A 14,135-nucleotide genomic window follows, 5' to 3' on the forward strand; every position below is an offset into this window, starting at 1 on the left:
ATGCACCACCACGTGCCATCGGACAGCCGTGCAAGAGTGCCAATCATTTATGAAAATTTTCAAACAGAAAGAAAGGGCTTGGTGGTGGGCACTATGGCAGTATTTGCTGTGGCACGGTATTTGTTCCTCCTTTAGCGGCAATGGCGCAAGTAAAGAATCGGTATATGGTGATTACCTAATGCATGCTACGTTTAGTGCGCAGTTAGCCATGTTGTTGGCCCGTATATGGGAACTAATGAGTTTTGATATAACAAGCTTTGAATGTGTGTGTGGGGGGGGGGGGGGGGGGTAGCGTGCGCAAAGTTTTCCTTCAAGAGAGAAAGAGGGGGGTGAAGGTTTGTCGTAGTGCCCCTCTTCCCATCATGTTGATGTATGAGGCTCACTTTGCAAACCCCTCTCGCCCTCACCCCCTTTCTCTACGTGGGCACATCTATGTGAGTGGGTGTGCGCACGTTCTGTTAGAACCTCATGCTGCACTTGACTTGTTGTTGCAATATCATTCACAATCATTTGTCACTGCTTTTGTACATAATAATACTTTTGTTTATTTTGTGGATTTGCTGCTTCTAAATAAATGATTATGTAAACTGTGGGAACATTAAGCCAAACTAAAGCTAAATTTTTCTCTGTATGTGTCATGGAAAGCCCACAGTGCGTGCTTCAAACAAAAGCACATTTGCCTGCTCCATTGGCTGCTACAAAATGCTGAAAGGCATTCCCACCACTGAAACAGCAGTTTACATCAAATGATAGATTTGCTAGAATTGTACTCTTTTTTGTAAAAAATTGAGTACACAAGAAAAAAAAACTCTGCTACAGAAGGGGTCCATGGCTTTCTTATGCCCCTAGCTAACTGGGAAACATGTACTTGCTTGTGCAGCCACCATGTACCGGAAATCAAAATCAAGTCAGTGACTGCCTTCAACATTGGAGAGGTGAGCTTTTTTTAGCTTTCTCAGGCTAACATCCCTATAAGATAAGTGTATCCAGGATACAGACTTGGAATATTTCTTATTTTTGCTAGGGTGCGAAGTTGTGAACTTGTTGATACATACGCACCTCGCATTTGCTGCCTTGGGCTGTAAGTTTTAGTAACAAAAACTAAGGTTATCCAAATAGTGTCCAAATATTCAAACATCACTAAAAAACAGTGTAACTTCTGGAAAACAGTGATTTTGAAATATTGAACTGCTTGTTTAGGTATAAGTAAAAAAGTTCATATACATTATTTCACGTACTATTTACCACATTTATTTTATGTAAGTCAGGAATTTCAGAATCCTTATATCCAAGAAGCCACTTCTTGCCTTATGTACTGTGTGGAAAGCTTCTGTAGCTGCTGTATAGTGGCAGCAGAATTGAGACAGCAGCGCAAATTGTGGCATTAGTACAGGTCTCATGAGGTGGATTCTCAAATGTGCTCGGGCTCAATTGGATGTCGATCACATCGCCATGGTTGGCTCCTTTGCACGACTTGCACATTTTAGCCTATCGCTACTGGGTGCACTGGCAGAGAACAGCTGTGTAACAAACAAAGTAAAAACAGATGTGGGAGGCGGGGAAAGTGGTTTTTAACACATGAATATAGATGTAATAGAACAAGCAGTAGGCTTAAAACAAGTCTGTCTTAGTTTCTGGCTGATTCTCCTGAAACTAACTTTGCCTTCATTACTGCCATTCTCTTTCTTTTTCAAACCGAGATATCTCCTGTAGGCAAGATTGCAAATGATTAACCCTCGAATGCAGAGATATTACTTAGCCCGCGCTTCGACTTGAGTAAGTCGGTGCGAAGCGAGCAGCGTACTTGAAAATGCCCAAGTCGGTCTTCGCGTTTCATAGATGCTCAGGTTGTTTTGCTTGGTCAAGTCAAGAACGAGCTTCAATGCAGAAACAAATTGCTCGCCTGGTAACGAGCTTAATAATGAAGTTGTTCACGTAATGCACATGTTACAGCAAAAAAGATCGTACATTTCAAAATAACTATAAGAACAAAGTGCCTCAAGCATACTTTTGCCATTTTACGGCTAACAAGCGGCACGTGGTGCCTGCCGCCGCAGCGATGCGCTGTGTTGCTTGCGTAAAGCGTTTGTTGTCTGCTGGATTTAGTGGCCACCAAAGTGTAGCGCGTTTCTTCATGCTTGCTTGTTTGAAGGCGAAACAAGCATCGCATTGGGCTATTTCGTCGTTTTTTTTTTTTCAATGGAATGCTGCAGTGTGCGTGTGATGATTTGGCTCACGAGGTAACGCGACTTTCAATGTAGTCAACTTTATATTCGGCTGTGAACATGCTTGTAGCGGCCTAGGTGACAGTTATATATGAAAAATAAAAAAAAAGCAACATGTTCTGGGAACAAAAGTGATTCATACCCTTTTGTCGAGCTTGGTAAACAAGAAAAAAAGAGGACGTCCCGACATTGCCTTCGGCGGAATTTTGTCTCGTGGGGTGCAGTAATGTCTCGCTACATGATAGTGAAGGAAGAGGCACATGGTCAGGAAACCTGTGACAGGGGCACCTCTTTTTTTGTGTGTGGAATTTGTCGTAGCGTTGTGCTGCAAACAATGCCTGTCTTAAGTGAGAAACAATGCCCTAGACGGGACGAAAGGATAGACAAGGCACACAGACCCAGTGCTGAGCCAATGTTTTACCGAAAGAAATGGAAATGACAGAAAATGTCGTCATGATCTAGAAAAACAGAAATAGCCTTTGCGGTTACGGAACACTTCAGCGTCGTCACCACCGGGGCTATTAATACGCACGTGTGTAGAGTCAACACTTCCTGTAACACCAGGGAACTCAGCCACTTCATAAAAGTCCTGCATAACTTTAGGAAGTGCCGCCGGCTGCGGAAAACGCACCAGCATCGCGTACAGGTGCTTTGCGATGAGTAGCGTAGCTTTTCCAGTTGCACGGCATACTGTCGACTAGGGAATGCGGACGAGATTCCCGGTGACTGTTTGGAATGTGCCAGCGCCTTAAAACCTGAGCGCCATCAGTAGCTGTATCATGGAAGGCACAGGCTGTCCTCGGTTGTCCCCACTTTCATGGAGTGGGAACATAGCCAGTAGCTGCCGTACAGCGTTCTTTGTCAATCTGTATCGAACATGGAATTGTTTCTCGTCGTACAACTTCATGAGATTTCCTCGGTCACGTAAAGCAAATTGAGGAATCTTCGGCAGACAGTGCGCCTCGGGAAATGCTACGCTTATGGCGAGGCAAGCAAACTCAAAAGCGGCCATCCTCCACGCGACGTCCATTCGAGAGGTGGCCATGTTGGAATAACGCATGAAGTTGCTTTCAAGCTGGCCCCGCAGCTGACTTGAAACTTGTCCTGACTTCGACCGGGCCAAGTCACCTTCAAGTAGTCCGCAAGTTTGTGAACAATTTATGGCGACTGGCAAGACTGTCTTCAGTCAAGAACGAGTCAAGTACGAGTCGAGTAACATCTCTGCATTTGGGGGTAAACATTACCATACTTAAAAGTTTCAGTGTTTAACATTCAGCTGGTGTATTGTTTGTATAGTCAGTAAATCACTAAATACTGCATGATCACGCTTGCTGCACATAACTGCAGCAACAGAGGGTGACATCGAGACCCCACAACTCACAAATGTAAAAACATCACTGCTGATAATAATTTGATGATTATGTATCATTTGCAAGTACTGCATCTCATAAAATATGACATCTGCTCTTGCTTTGTTAAAGAAACAAAGAGAGCCTATTGGTTATGTTGCGCAATTTATTGACCCATTTCCCATATTCCTATAGCCAGGAAGCATAACCCTATTCCAAACTGTTACACTTGCACTGAAGAAGCTATGACTGCTAAATGTTTGAGCAGGTTTCATCACATCTTCTGCATGAGTTTGCCATTTATTAGGCAAAATTTTCACAGTGAAAGCTGTTATGAGATGACAATACGGCTGACGCGCAGCACTGTAGTTGTCCTCCACCGCCGCCGGTGTCTGTAACCACTATTGCACGAAAGAAAAAAAACTCAAATAAAAACACCAAAGACATGTGGTGACATAGTGGGATTCGAAACCGGGTCCACTGCGTTTCAGCCCAGTATTCTACTGCTGAGCCATGCCGGTGCTTGAGACGCATTCGCAAACTTGCCTTAGGCATGCTTGATGTTGGGAGAGGAATCGCGTTAATATGAGTAATAAAGCATTTTAGGATAGCGAAGGAGCAACCAGGCGTCACACAATGCGAATTGCGTAACAAGTGGGTCGTCCAATGCTCCAACACATTGCAAAAGCTTGTTCTTCACCACCTAATAACTGTGGCACATACCCACTTTAGGCATCGTCGTCATGAGCCACCGAATGCAACACAAAACTCGCACAAAATCCGTTGCAAGTGTTTAGCAGAAAACATGCTTCTCGAAAGAATGTCGAAGGATAGCTTAGCAACATTATGCCTTCGCTAATATAGCTATTTGGTCGCTTCGGGGCATAGATGAGTTTACGCGCTTGGACAAAGCAAGAACATCCTCGTTATACGAGGAACGCATTCACCCCCCAGTTGAATGCGTTCAGCAAGCTTCTTCGTTGCTGTCTCAGCTTGAACAGTGGGGGCACCAAAAATATGACGAAGCTGCCGTGCCAACATGTCCTATTTGGGAAGATTTTTGAGATGGTTCCAAAACCAGCTTTTCGCAACATCAGTCAGGTAAAAAGGGACGGTACGTAACTTGTGTAGAGTATCCCACCTGTTCAACCAGCTGACGAGGTCGTAAGTCTGTAGCCATTCTTCAACGTCATCACCTTTGAGATCTGAGAACACTGGCGTATCACGCTGGTGGCTGTGGATTGTGGCGACTGGCGCCAGAGCTGACAAGGGAGCGGCGCTCTTTGGATCTTCAAACAAGTAGCCGACCGGCCGGCTGCCTATGACCGCCAGGCATTGTCCCTCCTAGCCGAAGGGTGAGACGTCGTGTCGCCACGACACCGTAAGCCGTTCGAGAGAAGACAACAAATACTAAATCTTCCTTAAGAGACTGCAGCACCCGCCGCGAATCGCCCCGCTAATTAAGTGAGCAGTTTTCGCATGCGTTTGAGCGGCCGGAGTTTACTAAGGAAAAGAAAAGCGCAATCTATGCTGCCGCGGTCGAACGATTAACTGATAGGCGATCATCAGGACTGTGCGCGCGAGACAGCGGAGGAGCATATCGATGATGAAAAACGTCCGAGTGGGACGAAAGGCTCCCAAGTCCGCGCAAAGAAGCGTGCACATGGGAGAAAGCGTCCGAAGGGCAACAGTAAGGCAAAGCTCGCGATGAGCACAACGCGTTTGAGTAAGGGCTTCAATTGGCAGAGTGAAATTGCGAGAAAAGTGACGTTGTCATCTCTGATGGGTCTGTATTGTATGCGTCCGAGCCGCCGGAAAAGAAAAGCGCGTCGTACACTGTTGTGTTAGAATGATAAATTTCTAGGCAATCATCAGGACAGTGCGCACGTAAGAGCTAACAAGCATGTGGGTGCCTATGAGCATTAGAGGTGGGCAAAAGGCTCCGTAGACGGCACCAAGATGCGTGAAAAATGGAGAAAGCGTCCTAAAGACAGGCAAGAGAAAATCGCGACGCGTTTGGGGAATGTATTCAAATGGCGGTGCGAAATTGCAAAAAAGTTGCCGTACCGCAAGCGTCCGAATAGCCCGAGAGCAAAGAAAAGAGAAACGCATTGTGCGCGTAAGCGTTCAGAGGGCAGGGGACCCTTCTGTTGTTCTTGCGGCGCATCGGACAGGGTGCGCAACGCAGAGGTCGGTGGTTTTCGTGAAGTGGCGGGAAGGAACGATAGCAAGTCTGTTTTGAGGAATGTCGCGAGGTTCGGTAACAAAGGGATTTACCTTTACGCGTGTTTTACAACCCGCTTGATGAAAAAAACCTTTCGGGCGCGACCACCACAAGTTCGGCTCAAAGTTGTTGAGGACAGCTGTTAGCTTCTCAAGAACATTGACTGAGGACTGTTATAAGGAATATTTTGCTTACTTTAGTGATTTTGAACAAAACAAGTTTGAACTTTGTTTTCGTTAGTGCTCTGTCGTTTTGGTGGCCTATATGTGTTGTATACATATCTATCGGAAGGATAGTGATGCGCATTAGAGCTAGTCGCAGGGCTTAAGCGATGAGTTCTTTCAAAATAAGGTGACAGCAGCTGACGGAAAATAGTGCATGGCGTTTCCATTGCGTGTCATGCGTAGACACAAGGAAATATCATGTTAGTGTACCACTAGTTAAATAGTGACTACGTTGCAGTTGAGATCGAAGCCGTAGAGAAGAGTCTAGCACCTATAAGGGTAACGGCAGGTTGCAGAATGAACTGAGTTTGACAACTGCGAATGTTGCTATGCGCTAAGAGAACAGGCTGAAGAAGGCCAGAATAAGTACAACGAGGTGCTGTGCCAGGGTAAATCTGTCGAAACAGCTATGATAGTTTTAGAACATCTGGCACAGACACAGTCAAGCTGTCCCGATGGTGAATCTTGCATGCAGGGTTCAGGCAGAATTTGACCCGCTAGGCAAGAACACTAGCTTCGGACGAGCAGAGTGTACAGAAGACGCGAGCGAGAGGCTCAGAAATGCCCGGAAGCGGCGTCGTAAAGCAGAGAGTACAACAAAGAGCACAGCCCACTTGAGGAAAGTCGGTAAACGTTCGAGGGCAGTTTACAGAATTAGGCGTTTGTTGTCGGCGCTGGAATTGGTTTGTATGCGTCCGAGCGGCCGGACAAAGCGAAAAAAAAAAAAAAGCATGTAGGGTAAAAAGCCAAACAAAAGGAAGGGGACCGTCAGCCTTTTGTCGCTCTATTGACAGCATGTTTGATGGGCCGCATCAGTGCGAGGTCCGTGGCTCGCTAATAGTAACTAAGCGAGAGTAAGAGCTCTGGTTGCCAGCGAGGAGCTTTGTGGGGGTCGGAGGCGAAGCGAATGGGTTTTGCCATTGTTCAATTTCCAATTCGCCAAGAAAAACCCATAGGACGAGACACCGCACGTTTGTCTGAAAAGGAAGTAGACAGCCATAGGCTTTAGACGATGTTCACTAGCAAATTCGTTTTGTTTTGAAGTTTGAATTTGACAGTTTAAGTTTGTTTTGGGTTTTAGAATGCGTCTTTACGTATCTCAGCTACTAGATCGTGTTTAGGTAACCATTTTTGGTTTTGTTCATTTCATTGGGCGTTGTACGTTTTCTAAGGTAAGCATTGTGCGATTGCACAAACGACACGCATAGGAGCCTGCGTCATGGTAAATACGTGTAAATGAGCAGGGGCGACATTATGAACTAAGCACGACTGAGCGCAGAGACGCAAAGATATTCCTAGCGAGTTTTTCAGGGTTCATGTGAAAGTTTCTTTTGTTGTTTTAATGTTTTCTTCTCATGTGTCCGGTGTGGATATCAGTATGGAAAGTTAGTTTGAGAGTTAATGTGTGGCTTTTATAAAGATGGTAACCGCCAGGCAGAATTAGTAGTTCATCCAAGCAGGTGCAGCATGACAGTTGTCTCTTCGTCAGCTCTGGGCGAACTGACGACTAGCTTTGGCGGCACAAAATTTTGGGAACTAAAAAATAGCGTGAAGCAAAAGGCTTTATTTTAGGAGTATGAGGCCTGGTGGGTTACAGCGGATTGCTCACGCTAGCACACAGATATGCCACGGGGAGCGCCTCATTTGGCAGTTAATTTTCTTGGAAGCAGTCTAGTGGGAAGATAATTCTCGCATCAGGATTGGGAGTTTTGGCGAAAGCTCAGAGAAACGTTCCAATTGCTGCTTCGTGTTTGGTAATACTACTTAAGGAAAGTTGTTTTGGAGAATATTTAGGACTCGATGTGTCTCAGTGCGGGCAGGGCGCTCTCCCGTGTCTGTGGTGGTGTGTATCAATGCTTTTCCCAGAAGAGAGCCACAAGGAATGAGCGGGAAAGAGTCCTTGGCTGGGCGTTATCGACAGTGGCTGGAAGACGTCACCACACTACGACACTTCGGGCAACCTGTGCAGCTGGTCACCCTAATGTCAAATCTCCCGCCGGCGGACGAGCTGTTGTGACTGGAGCCCGAGCTGACAAGGGAGCGGCGCTTTTTGGATCTTCAAACAAGTAGCCGACCGGCCGGCTGCCTATGACCGCCAGGCATTGTCTTTCCTAGCCAGAGGGTGAGACGTCGTGTCGCCACGACGCCGTAAGCTATTAGAGAGCGAACAACAAATACAACATTTTTCTTGGAAGAGACTGCGGCGGGTGCCGTGAATCGCCCCTCTAATCAAGCGAGCTGTTCGGCGGACCCTTTGAAGTATTCTGTCTCGAGCTTGGGACCCCTCGACCAGCGGCACACACACGACGAGGAAGAGCCCCGCTGGTGCCACCTTCGAAAACAGTAATCACGCCTCAATATTGGGCGTTCACGTGGGTCGTGCATGTTCGTCCCCCTCACCAGTTGTGTGTTATCTGTGATTGGACACTAACCTATGCACGTGTTCCCTGATCTAGGGATCTGGCAAGAACATACCCTTTATAATGAGCCACCCGGCTCATTTGAAGGAGCACCATGTAGAGGAACGCCAGATTCGAGAGCTCGCCATGTAAGAAAGAGCTCGTCATGTACGAGAGCTCACTATGTACATAATGTAAATAAACCCTCTTCAAGTCTCTCTTCGTCCTGCCTCGACAACTTCATCCCCGACCTCCGGTGCCAGCAAACCGCGGTCACAACAGGATGGCCAGAGTGGACGGCGGAGGCTGCAGTGGGCTGGCGGTGTTGGACGAATTGGGATTGTCTTGAACTGCCATTGCAGGTGATAGTAGACGACGACCCGAGCGAAGCTTCAGTGATAACATGCGAGAGGACTTGGAGAATGAGAAGCTTTATTCAAGATGAGCTCGAGCTGGCTCACACTGATGATAGTATTGTCACGGGGTCGTGACGTGGCCGAAGACAAGAGACTTCGTGTTGAGATTTAACTGTTTATTTGGGCGAACCTGTGCCCAGTAAACGGAAAGTCCGATTACAGCAGCAGTCTTGCACAGATAGCAGTCTCGGACTGATAGCGGCGAACGGAGCGTCGGCCTTCGTTCAACAACTGACAAGCGGCGAAGCGCCTCTGCATTTATACTCTTGCCATCGAATGTTCTAGCGTTATCGCTAGCGGTGGCGTAGGTTCCAGGACAATCTGTACCGTTCGCACAGTGGGCGTGATCTTATCGAAAATCTCTACTACAGTCCGGAACCTTCTCGAAAACTGCAGGCGCGGTTTGCGCTGAGAATCGTGTGGTGTTTTGGGACTATAACGAAAACTTGGGAAATGGAACGTGGCATTGCCCCCCTCTGAAAAAAGGCATCGTCCCGATGCTTTAACTAAAGATAAAGGTACAATAATAATGCAAGAAAGTACAATGAATAAATTACGATGAAACAATAATAAAAAAACACTGTTTCAGTTTGTTAACGCGCATGAAACGGCTTGAGGCGCGCGACATGCACGACTTCAGGTCGCGATCGGCGTCGTTGAGAGTTCGTGATGCCGTCGGGGACAACCTCGTAATCAAGTGGGCCGAGACGTCGAACCACCCTGTACGGTCCGAAGTAGCGTCGCAGAAGCTTTTCACTTAGTTCACGTCGGCGTATTGGCGTCCACACCCAAACACGTTCACCGGGCTGGTATTCCACGAAGCGTCGTCGAAGGTTGTAACGGTGGCTGTCTGTCTGTTGATTCTTGATACGGAGACGCGCAAGTTGTCGGGCTTCTTCGGCACGTTGAAGGTACTCGCTCACATCGAGGCTTTCTTCGTCGGTGACGTTGGGTAACATGGCATCAAGCATCGTTGCCGGGCTCCTTCCGTAGACCAATTTGTATGGAGATATCTGCGTCGTCTCCTGCACCGCCGTGTTGTATGCGAAGGTCACATACAGAAAAATGGTGTCCCACGTCTTGTGTTCGACATCGACGTACATTGACAGCATGTCGGCGATCGTCTCGTTAAGCCGCTCGGTGAGGCCCTTGGTCTGTGGGTGGTACGCTGTCGTCCGGCGGTGGTATGTTTGGCTGTATGCCAAGATCGCTTGAGTTAAGTCGGCAGTGAGTGCCGTTCCTTTGTCGGTGATAAGGACCTCCAAGGCGCCGTGACGTAGGACGATATTTTCGATGAAGAACTTAGCTACCTCGGATGCACTGCCTTTTGGCAGGGCTTTTGTCTCGGCCTAGCGGGTGAGGTAGTCGGTAGCTACCATGATCCACTTGTTTCCGAAAGCCGACGTCGGGAACGGCCCTAGTAGGTCCATACCAATCTGCTGGAAAGGTCGGCAAGGTGGATCAATTGGCTGCAGAAGTCCCGCTGGCCTTGTCGGCGGTGTCTTGCGTCGCTGACAGTCCCGGCATGTCCTCACATAACGAGTGACATCGGTGGTAAGATGTGGCCAGTAGTACCTTTCTTGTATCCTCGCGAGCGTGCGAGAAACACCGAGGTGCCCTGCCGTCGGATCGTCGTGCAGGGCCTGCAGGAGTTCTGGTCGCAGAGCTGAAGGCACCACAAGGAGGTACTTAGCTCGAAGCGGTGAAAAGTTTTTCTTTTGTAGAAGACCGTTTCGTAGGAAGAACGACGCAAGTGCGCGCTTGAATACCTTCGGGACTTCGGCGGTCCTGCCTTCGAGGTATTCTATTAGGGCCTTAAGTTCCGGGTCGGCCTGCTGTCGTTCAGCGAAGTCGTCTGTAGTTATCGTTCGTAAGAAGTAGTCGTCATCCGGGTCGTCGGGTAGCGGTTGGTCGACAGGCGCACGAGAGAGACAGTCGGCGTCGGAGTGTTTTTTGCCGTGCTTGTAAATGACAGTAATGTCATATTCTTGAAGTCTCAGGCTCCATCGTGCGAGGCGACCTGAAGGGTCCTTCAAGGTGGCTAGCCAACACAAGGCGTGGTGGTCGCTCACAACTTTGAAGGGCCTGCCGTAGAGGTAGGGGTGAAATTTCGACGTTGCCCACTCGACGTAGCCCACGACCCCGCACCTCCACCAGATGTCACGGGGTCGTGACGTGGCCGAAGACAGGAGACTTCGTGTTGGGATTTAACTGTTTATTTGGGCGAACCTGTGCCCAGTAAACGGAAAGTCCGATTACAGCAGCAGTCTTGCACAGATAGCAGTCTCGGACTGATAGTGGCAAACGGAGCGTCGGCCTTCGTTCAACAACTGACAAGCGGCGAAGTGCGTCGGCATTTATACTCTTGCCATCGAATGTTCTAGCGTTATCGCTAGCGGTGGCGTAGGTTCCAGAACAACCTGTACCGTTCGCACAGTGGGCGTGATCTTATCGAAATGATCTACTACAGTCCGGAACCTTCTCGAAAACTGCAGGCGCGGTTTGCGCTGAGAATCGTGTGGTGTTTTGGGACGATAACGAAAACTTGGGAAATGGAACGTGGCAGTGTCTACAGTAAGGAAGTTATACAAATGATGATAGCACATCCAATTGATAAAGAAGAGTCAGTGACTGCACTCACAATATGTGCATGGTGTAAGATAGGTTATAGTGTTTGTAAGATAGATTAGCTTTCTAAGATAGCTCATAAATCAGGATACTACATCTGTACCACGAACAAATGACCTACCGAAAATGGCGCAAGAACGATGAGAAATGACGTTTGTTGACACATTTCCTTCCCTGTATCTTAATATGGAAGGTTGTGGTAGTCTCTCTTTTGATCCTGCTATTTGCAATTAACTTGATGTTTTAGGAAGGCTATGGCTAATGGTAAAATTTTACAGATTGTGCACATAACATTTTCAATGCCTATTCACATTCACCTCCTGCAGCTCAAGTCTGGGCTTCATGCACTTGGGAGGCTGTGACCTGCTTTTAAGTGTGACATCAGTATATAGGAGAACACATATATAGAAGCTGTTGAGAGACAGACCTGTATTGTAGCCTTGCAACACTTTTCTGTAGGACTATGATGCAAAGGTTTCGTTGTTATTCACGTACCCTATCTGCAGGAGAGCTATGTGCAACTCTCACTGCACAATCCGACGCCACACGTGACTCATGTGACGCTACTGCCAGTTGAACGTCCTGTCGAAGGGACCACTGCCAAGGTAGGAGTGAGCTCTGCTGCATCTTGCTGAAGGGGGCAAGCTGTTTCTTAAAATGAGAAATTGCAAAAAAAAAGATCATTCTGTTAAACATGTTTATTTTTTATGTAATTTTTATTCTACCGTTACTGGTGCATAACCTCGCCAATTTACTTACATCTCAGATCTTTAGCTATAACAGCATTTTGTATCACATTAGCATACAATGCAGTTACGCTTTTTGTGGTATTTTCTCATTTTTTAAAAACCTTTCAGTCGTTTTACATGCTTTTTTCAGTAATGTCATGCTTAATTTTGATAATTTTCAATGGGCTGAAAAGCTGAATGTCTAGTATGCGCAACAGGGTGTGAAGTGTTTCTTTGCCGGGAAGTTATAGATTTTTAAATGCAATCATGCCAGGAGCAGACAAAAGTTACGTTGTCATGACAACCCTAATTTTCTCATCATTTGCATCAATGGGTAAAAGATCCATTGGCAAAAAAGAAGAAGTTTGTGGGGAACATGTGGCAGGAGCACTTAACTGGAAAAGCAACGGAAACAAATGAAAGAAAACAACTGCACCATTCTTTTGACAAATTGTCAGCACTGATAAGTTGGGTATATTTCGTTTAACCACTTAAAACTGAAAATTGCAATGCCAATGAAGATGGAAGAGCTACACTAATAAATTTTCTTCTCGAGTAATGAACACAGGATTGATGGGACATTTTGATGAGCAACTTTGTGGGCTCTTTGTAAGGTGTAGCGTGGCACAATATGTTCTTTGCGTTATGTATTGTCTTGGTGGAGTTGTTATACGAAGGTGAGCTTTGATTTGAGGGTATTCTTGTTTTCTGTACTAATGGTATCTATAAAGCACCCAGTCATTAATGGAATGTCGTTGAAAGGGTAGTTAGTTGGTTGTACCGAACTTGTCTAGTTCGCCTCTTATGTGCCTATGGTCAGCTTTATTACAATGTAGGATAACCTTCGCTTTTTAAGTTTAGAAACTTGTGCTCACTAGGTGAAGTGTTTAGTGACTGATGGCTAGCATGAATGGTGTGGAAGGAAGAAAGTTGGCATGTGTAAGCGCCAGATTCGAGATGTTAGCAGTGGTTGCTGCTGCATGTGTGGGCTCGTGTGCAAGTTGTACACAGTTACAGCTGTTACAAATGCTTAGGTAATCAATGTATTGAGAGGTGTTCTACGTCGGAGTTATTATTCCATACTACTTGTACTATATTTCCATAACATAGAAGGAGGATGATGTAGTTAACTTTCTATAGCAACAACAAAAAACATTCTCAACAAGCAATAAAAGCCTGTAACAAGTTGCAGTGCTGACTAAATAGAACTGGCATTTTAAATAAGGGTATTAAAAACTGTAATCAGGATGCATATTGCCAGGCATGTGTCGCAATCATAGCAATAAAATCTTTAGTATATTGGTCGTTGACCGAAACATGTTTTTCCCAGGTACTTCTGCCAAATTGTGAGTTTGTCCTGCCTGCCAGGGATGACACGGCAGAGTTCGACGATGCTAGTGACAGCACTTTCTCAGATGACCCGAGGTTTGTCCCTTCCACAGTCATGCACTATTAGTCCATAATTTTGACACCATGATGTAAGACACGCCTCTATTTCTTTTCTTTGTTCAGAGTTGCCCTGCTGAAATTCTGGTTCAGTTAGATGAAGCAACCAAATGAAGGAAAGTGCTGTTCATGTTGGCAGACTTCTTTATTGAAAGACGGAAATTAAGATACGTATGCACTGTTTGGTATACTACTATAGACAAACTTCCGAACTCGTAAAAATTTAGCTCTTTCAGCTCGCTTCATCTTGTGTAACTACACTCACACTGCGTGTGTGTCTGCTGTGAATACCAATCTCTCACCAGTATCACTTTCTTCTTGTAAAATTGCTCATCCGGTTCTTTTTCACAAACTGAACCAACATCCAACATTTCAAAACGAACTTATTTTTCAGCCTCAAGACATGCCATAATGAATCGAACACCGTTACAAGGCTGGCCTCGAAATGTGTCACACAAGAACCTCTTTACAGTCATTTATTTTTCTATCAACCACT

General features: G+C 46.3%; 1 protein-coding gene across 4 annotated transcripts in view; it reads left to right on the top strand.

The window, feature by feature from the left end:
* Positions 1-14,135, top strand: part of DCTN4-p62 (dynactin subunit 4) — a 97,000-nt gene that overhangs the window by 40,278 nt on the left and 42,587 nt on the right. For 3 of the 4 annotated variants that reach the window (XM_037424893.2, XM_075896234.1, XM_037424894.2), the window contains exons 10-12: positions 881-935; positions 11,972-12,070; positions 13,524-13,618. In XM_037424893.2, the coding sequence (XP_037280790.1) occupies positions 881-935; positions 11,972-12,070; positions 13,524-13,618 (249 nt within the window). Of the gene's footprint in view, positions 1-880; positions 936-11,971; positions 12,071-13,523; positions 13,619-13,705; positions 13,770-14,135 lie in introns of those variants that run through there. The other variant, XM_075896233.1, reaches the window with a different exon arrangement.

This window comes from Rhipicephalus microplus, chromosome 5 (assembly GCF_043290135.1).
Source record: "Rhipicephalus microplus isolate Deutch F79 chromosome 5, USDA_Rmic, whole genome shotgun sequence".
NCBI lineage: Eukaryota > Metazoa > Arthropoda > Arachnida > Ixodida > Ixodidae > Rhipicephalus > Rhipicephalus microplus.